The following is a 6,038-nucleotide window of genomic DNA, read 5'->3' on the forward strand; positions in this document are numbered from 1 at the left end:
TCTGATCACAGTTGGCAAACTGCCTGCCTGTTATTAAGAACGAACGTTAGTGTGCAAATCTTGTGCGACAGACTTCACCTGGTGAAGTGTCCAACCGCGAGCCTGTCATTACGGATACGTCTCTCTGGACAGCCGGGGAGCAGAGACAGACGCAGTGATTCTGGGGTGCCCTTGAATGACGGGGGCCACCTTCTGCAGCATCTGAAACCTAAAACGATGGCGCCCGATATTGTTTTCAAAATTGAATCCCCACAACCACCTACTACGCCGGTCGAGTTATTCTGGATCGACCAGGCCGGAAGTAAGCATCGGCAGAAGCTGATCAACACCCATACTTAGAGAAGATCGCGAAGACTCAAGCGGCTGAACAACGCCTCGGCCTCGCAATCTGCCCGTGAAGATCATGAAATGCCCGTAGAATCGAAACAACCCCTGGATTACGATGTGGCCGGTGTCAGTAAGACGACCTTTGGAGCGTTGACAACTTCCCAGCTTCGTAAAGAGAGAGTAGTCCCGAAATTCCCCTCAGGTCATCACTGGATGAACGCGACTACTCCATGCTACACCTCATTTTGTCCTGAGCGTTTTCTAGCAGCCTCCTTCTTAGCCTTGACCCCTTCGACAGTCTATCGGTGTCATTGAATGACCAAGCCGTCTCTTTGCTCAAATTTGCACAAGCTTTGGCCTTAGACGCGGATGTTTTATCATCTCATTGGGGTAAGTCATGTGTGGCATCCCTCGAACTTACCTGGTCCTTCTCATACCCTGTGAAACTCCTCAATCTCCTCGAGCAAGTAAGTGCTTACATCGATATGATCCAAGGGCTTGGGGCCAGTCCTGGCACCATTTTCTGGCGTCACGCCGCTCCCCGGCGCTTTGCAACCCTCATAGCTGATCCGCACACGAGACACGGCGAGGACGTGTTGTCTGGTATAATCGCTCTGCTGCATGGGTATCTGCACCGGTATCGAGGGGTCCGCGAGGACCCAGCGACGACGGATAGACCTCATTCAGCCGGTCTCAGGGCCTTCATTTCGCGTGTTGGCGAATGGGACAAACTCGATCTCTCACTCCAAGTGGAACAATATGTCAGAATGGCCATGATCATGACGAACCTCAGACTTGGGTCATATCTAGACGACCTCGAAGCAAGCAGCGTTGGCCGGGAATCCCTCCATGATTGGCATGCGGAAGTCAATCAAGTTGCCTCACTGTTCTCCCAGATGGATGCCTGGGCCCTGCAACATGATCAAACTTGGGCGCTAAAATATTCGATTCCCCGGCTGGACAAACTTGGACAGCTGCTTGCACCGAGTTCCGGGATCTGCAACCATTGCCACAGGCTATTCATTCTGGTGTGGCTTGGCTTGACGCGATGGCATTCAAGAAGCAATCCAGGACAATACGAGGATATCCTCCAGGCTCTGAATCATCGATTTCAAAGCCTGCCATGTCAAGCCTTGCCGGATTTCTCATGGGCGATTGTGTCGTCTCAAGTCGGAGACCCAAAGAGCCATGGGCAGGCCATTGACATCCTCAAATTCTTGCATCTGACAAGGCCTTCGACACAAGAGTAAGTCTGTCAGTGGCTGTTTGACTTGGCTCGTGGGACAGGTTTCGAGGGACGAGTGAGGATGCAGAGCAAATTAAGCGAACAATTGTCGCGGGACGCTTTTGAAGGATTGCCAAAGGGTTGCGCCACAGGTGGAAAGAGGAACCATAGTCATTTGTCAGACATTTCCCCCTGTTTCGGCCAGGTGTGCCCTACTGACTGCTTTGTAGGCAAAGGACACGAATCACAAGAGTGAAAGGGGATCTGCGGTTCGCTTGCACAAGTTGATGCAGAGCCCAAAGAGTCGGGTAACAGAAGCATCACGACCCAAACTATGCCCGGAAAAGTGACAGAGTTGCTGTTTGCGGAAGGTGGTGTGCTTGAGGACTGTGTTCGCGTTGTGTCGAGCAGGGGACGGTGACCTTTTTTCTGGTGGGCGGCATAACCGGTGAGATGGATGTACAAGGCATACAAACTGTGGGAACTGTGCCGAGTACGAGCGCTTGCCCAAGAGAGTTACTAGATACTACGTAATAGTAATAGCTCGGTGAATGACTTCACAAAAGCAGCATTTCACCTCGCCTGCAACTCTCTGTTTCTTTCCTGCCCGTATTCGTAAACAAGGACGTTCTTGTGCAGGATGCTTATTCATGCATCTCGTTGAGCTACAATCCTCACCAACCTGAAGGCACTGGTCTGTGTTAGAGCTACTCTTCTTCATCCATCCCCGGCACCCACCACCATGCACAGTCAGTCCGGGACAGCAGCCCATCCATCTCCCAATCTCTAGTCCCTCTGCAAGTGCAGGCGCACGACTTTCGGATCTTCTGGAACATGTCCAATGGCAGTGCGCACAGAGTCCAGAGCTCCAAAAAAGCGCATCCCACCTTTCACTTCTTTGCCGGCTTGACCTCTGGTGTCTCGAGCGCAGTGCTTTTGCAGCCGGCCGACTTGCTGAAAACCAGAGTCCAGCAATCTCACTCGTCGTCGCTCCCTACGGTCCTGCGATCGATCCTCTCCGGTCCACATCCCGTGGCCAGCCTCTGGCGAGGAACCCTTCCTTCAGCGCTGCGAACAGGCTTCGGATCAGCCTTGTATTTCACTTCCCTCAGTTCTTTGCGTCAGATCCTCGCCAACAACGCCGCGAAGGCGTCCGGAGATGGAGTGTCTATCCCTAGAAAGAGCAGCTCTGTGCTGCCGAAGCTCTCAAACATACAAAATCTCATAACGGGGGCGACGGCAAGAGTGTTTGCGGGACTCATCATCATGCCTGTGACGGTGATCAAAGTGCGCTACGAATCAGACATGTATGCCTACAAATCTCTTGCCTCTGCAACAAGGTCGATTTTTGCGCAGGAAGGGCTCAAGGGTTTCTTCTCCGGCTTTGGTGCCACGGCTATCCGTGACGCGCCGTATGCAGGCCTGTACGTGCTCTTCTACGAAGCAAGCAAGACACACCTGAACAAGATGTTTACATCACACTCCACCACCGCAGATCAAGGGCAAAGTCGACCTTCGACGACCACTTCGGCATCGATCAACGCTTCCAGCGGCGTCATTGCAGCAGGGTTGGCGACAAGCATCACCAATCCGTTCGACGCTGTAAAAACAAGGTTGCAGTTGATGCCGCAGAAGTACGGGAATACGTTGAAAGCAGTGCGGCTGATGCTTCAAGAGGACGGAATCAAGAGTTTCTTCGATGGGCTTGCATTAAGAATGGGGAGGAAGGCGATGAGCTCGGCGCTGGCTTGGACGGTATATGAGGAGCTTATCGGACGGGCAGAGCGCTTCGTCTCCAGGCATGATGAGGAGAGGGCGGTGGTGTGAGAGTACAGTATTAAAGATACCAACCCAACCTTCTCTCTGATCGCTTCCAGGGCGATTGTCTTCACTCCGCAGGTTCTCACGTCGGCAACACACACAAACCTTGCTGCTGCTACGACATCACGACCTTCAGTTGTATTCTGTAACTGGGAAAGCTCTCCATTTGAAGTCGGCACTGTCACTCACCACTCACAACATGTCCTATAATGTACTATATCCAAAAGCCAAAGAGCCAAGCCAGTATATACATGTATATATGTCCAGCCACGAGGCGGGAGAGACTGATCATCTTCTCCACGATCTGTAGTTCCCCTACTTTCCCTCGCCGCTCTCGGCCATGCTCACCATGTTCTTACTGCTCGCTGGCCAAAGTACTCCTGGTTATACAGCGGGAGGAAACGGCAAGACGATCCCTGATGTCGGTGTGGAGAAAATGGCCCGGAACTCAACCGCAGAGTTGCCGGTCGCTAAGCTCCTGAGGCTCCTCCACCGCCTCCCGCTTCCCCCACCGTCCGTTGTTCTGACGTGTATAGCTCAATAGCACGGCGTATCTTTCTACCCCCTGATAAACGCTTGACCTTCCCGTTGACACCTCGCTCGTAGTTTGTCAATCCTTTTTTGTTGAGCCATACTCATTATTGCCCTCAGAACGTATGCGTCTCTTATTATGAGAGCGCTCTGGTCCTTTCCATGCTCGCTCAGCAGGTGGGCCGACCATCCAGGCATGCTGTAGCACGACTATTCGATAATAGCCGCTGCTTCGTTCTATTGGTGCGGGTACCTCGACGACCTCGCCCTCAATCTCTGCAGCTGCTGCAGCAGCAAGCGGCAGGAATATGGCAACTTGAGAAGTCTTCCTGCTCCAGAAGAGCCATTGGCACCTCGGCCACCCACTTGCGCCGCTATCTCATATCTGAAGGCCGCACCACCACCGTGTCCGCGGACTCGTCCACCACCGCCTCTTCCTCCCCTTCCAGACCATCCTATCCATTCTACCTCGAAACTGGCTACTCTGTCTTCGCCAAACGGCCCTCCCGCCCGTTCCCGCCTCCTTTCGTCTCGCTGCCCTCCGGCTCGTTCTCAGACCCTCTGACAACACACAACCCTTCCTCCGTGTCTCGGGGCGCCCGCCGTCCGACCGTGAACGGGGAACTGGTGCGCGGGATCACGAATGGCGACGACGCGATAATCATATCTGCTGCTCGAAACTTCGTCGCCGTCAATGACGGGGTGGGTGCCTGGGCGCAGAAAGAGAGGGGACACGCCGCCTTGTGGAGCCGACTGATTGCGCATTTCTGGGACGTCGAGGTCGAGAAGTCACTCGCCGGTCCAGACGGGAAGGACGCGGTGAAATTGGGAGACGTCGACCCGGTCCAGAATCTGCAGGATGCCTACGACGCGACCAAGAAAGTCACCAAGGGGACGTTGAACAGGGATCGTGAAGACGAGTTCTATTCGGAGCCTGAAGAGGGGGATCGCGAGCGAGCAGACAACGAAGATGCCTCTTCTTCATCTCCATCGACTTTCCAAGAAAGCAAGGATAACAAGGATTCCACGAAAAATGACATTCTCGGAACGACGACGGCGGCGTCCGCGCTGCTCTATTACAAACCGCCCTCACCACCACACACAGAACCCACGCCGGTAATCTTCGCGACAACCCTAGGCGACTGCAAGATCCTGCTCATCCGCCCCTCGCATTTCCCACCGTCTTCTTCCTCCTCTTCCTCCCCCGAAACAGAAAACGACGACGGCGCCGGGGCCCGTGGCCGCGTCCTGTATCACTCCAAAGAACAATGGCACTGGTTCGACTGCCCACGCCAACTGGGCACCAATTCTCCGGATACACCGCTCCAGAACGCCGTGTGCGACATTATCGACAACGTCGAAGTCGGCGACGTGGTTGCCGTCTTGAGCGACGGCGTCACGGACAACCTCTGGGAACACGAGATCTGCGAAAACATCTGCGAGAGCATGTCCCGCTGGAATAATCACGGGTCGGGAGAAGGAGGACAGTCGCCGACAAGCCACAGGGAGGAGCAAGAGCTGGAGGAGGCCAAGAAAGACGGTGTCATCTACGTCGCGCGACGGCTGATGAATGCCGCCAGGGAGATCGCCATGGATCCCAACGCCGAGTCGCCGTACATGGAGAGGGCGTTTGACGAGGGCATAGCGGCCGAAGGGGGCAAGTTGGACGACATCTCCGTTGTCATCGGGGTAGTGAGGAAGACGGAGGCGTGATGATCAACGAGAGGCCAATCCTTATCTTTCGGTTATAAGCTATCGAGCTTGACTGAGGTACTTGCCTCGCCGACGAAAGAGACGGCAATGCGTGCAAAAAGTCCCAAAAACGATCTTCACTTTTGGGAAATAACTTCCTCTTCCCAAAATGTGAGCGAGCGATATTATATGCCGCCCTTGCACGGACCGACGGACAACTCGACACCTCGACAACAGTCTAGCCAGCCTCATCAGGTACAGGTACAGATGGCGGGCGCGGGACATGGGCCAAGTTCTTGCCAGAGGGAGAAGCAAAACAAAGAAAGGGTGGAAGGAACCAAAAACGAAATGTCGGCGAAGGAAAGGAAAGGAAAGGAAAGGAAAGGAAAGGAAAGGAAAGGAAAGGAAAGGAAAGGAAAGGAAAGGAAAGGAAAGGAAAGGA

General features: G+C 54.0%; 3 protein-coding genes across 3 annotated transcripts; all 3 read left to right on the plus strand.

Annotated features, from left to right (window-relative positions):
- Positions 1-812: 812 nt before the first annotated feature.
- On the plus strand, positions 813-1,577 carry Z519_01908 (uncharacterized protein; the record flags this gene model as incomplete). Its single annotated transcript, XM_016759665.1, has 1 exon — positions 813-1,577. The coding sequence occupies one exon, from the start codon at positions 813-815 to the stop codon at positions 1,575-1,577; it is 765 nt and encodes a 254-aa protein (XP_016624993.1).
- An 809-nt stretch (positions 1,578-2,386) lies between these two features.
- Positions 2,387-3,379, plus strand: Z519_01909 (uncharacterized protein; the record flags this gene model as incomplete). The annotated part of the gene is made up of 1 exon (XM_016759666.1): positions 2,387-3,379. The coding sequence occupies one exon, from the start codon at positions 2,387-2,389 to the stop codon at positions 3,377-3,379; it is 993 nt and encodes a 330-aa protein (XP_016624994.1).
- Positions 3,380-4,066: 687 nt separating this feature from the next.
- On the plus strand, positions 4,067-5,617 carry Z519_01910 (uncharacterized protein; the record flags this gene model as incomplete). Its single annotated transcript, XM_016759667.1, has 1 exon — positions 4,067-5,617. The coding sequence occupies one exon, from the start codon at positions 4,067-4,069 to the stop codon at positions 5,615-5,617; it is 1,551 nt and encodes a 516-aa protein (XP_016624995.1).
- Between the last annotated feature and the right edge of the window lie 421 nt (positions 5,618-6,038).

Source organism: Cladophialophora bantiana, assembly GCF_000835475.1.
Source record: "Cladophialophora bantiana CBS 173.52 unplaced genomic scaffold supercont1.2, whole genome shotgun sequence".
NCBI classification, from domain to species: domain Eukaryota; kingdom Fungi; phylum Ascomycota; class Eurotiomycetes; order Chaetothyriales; family Herpotrichiellaceae; genus Cladophialophora; species Cladophialophora bantiana.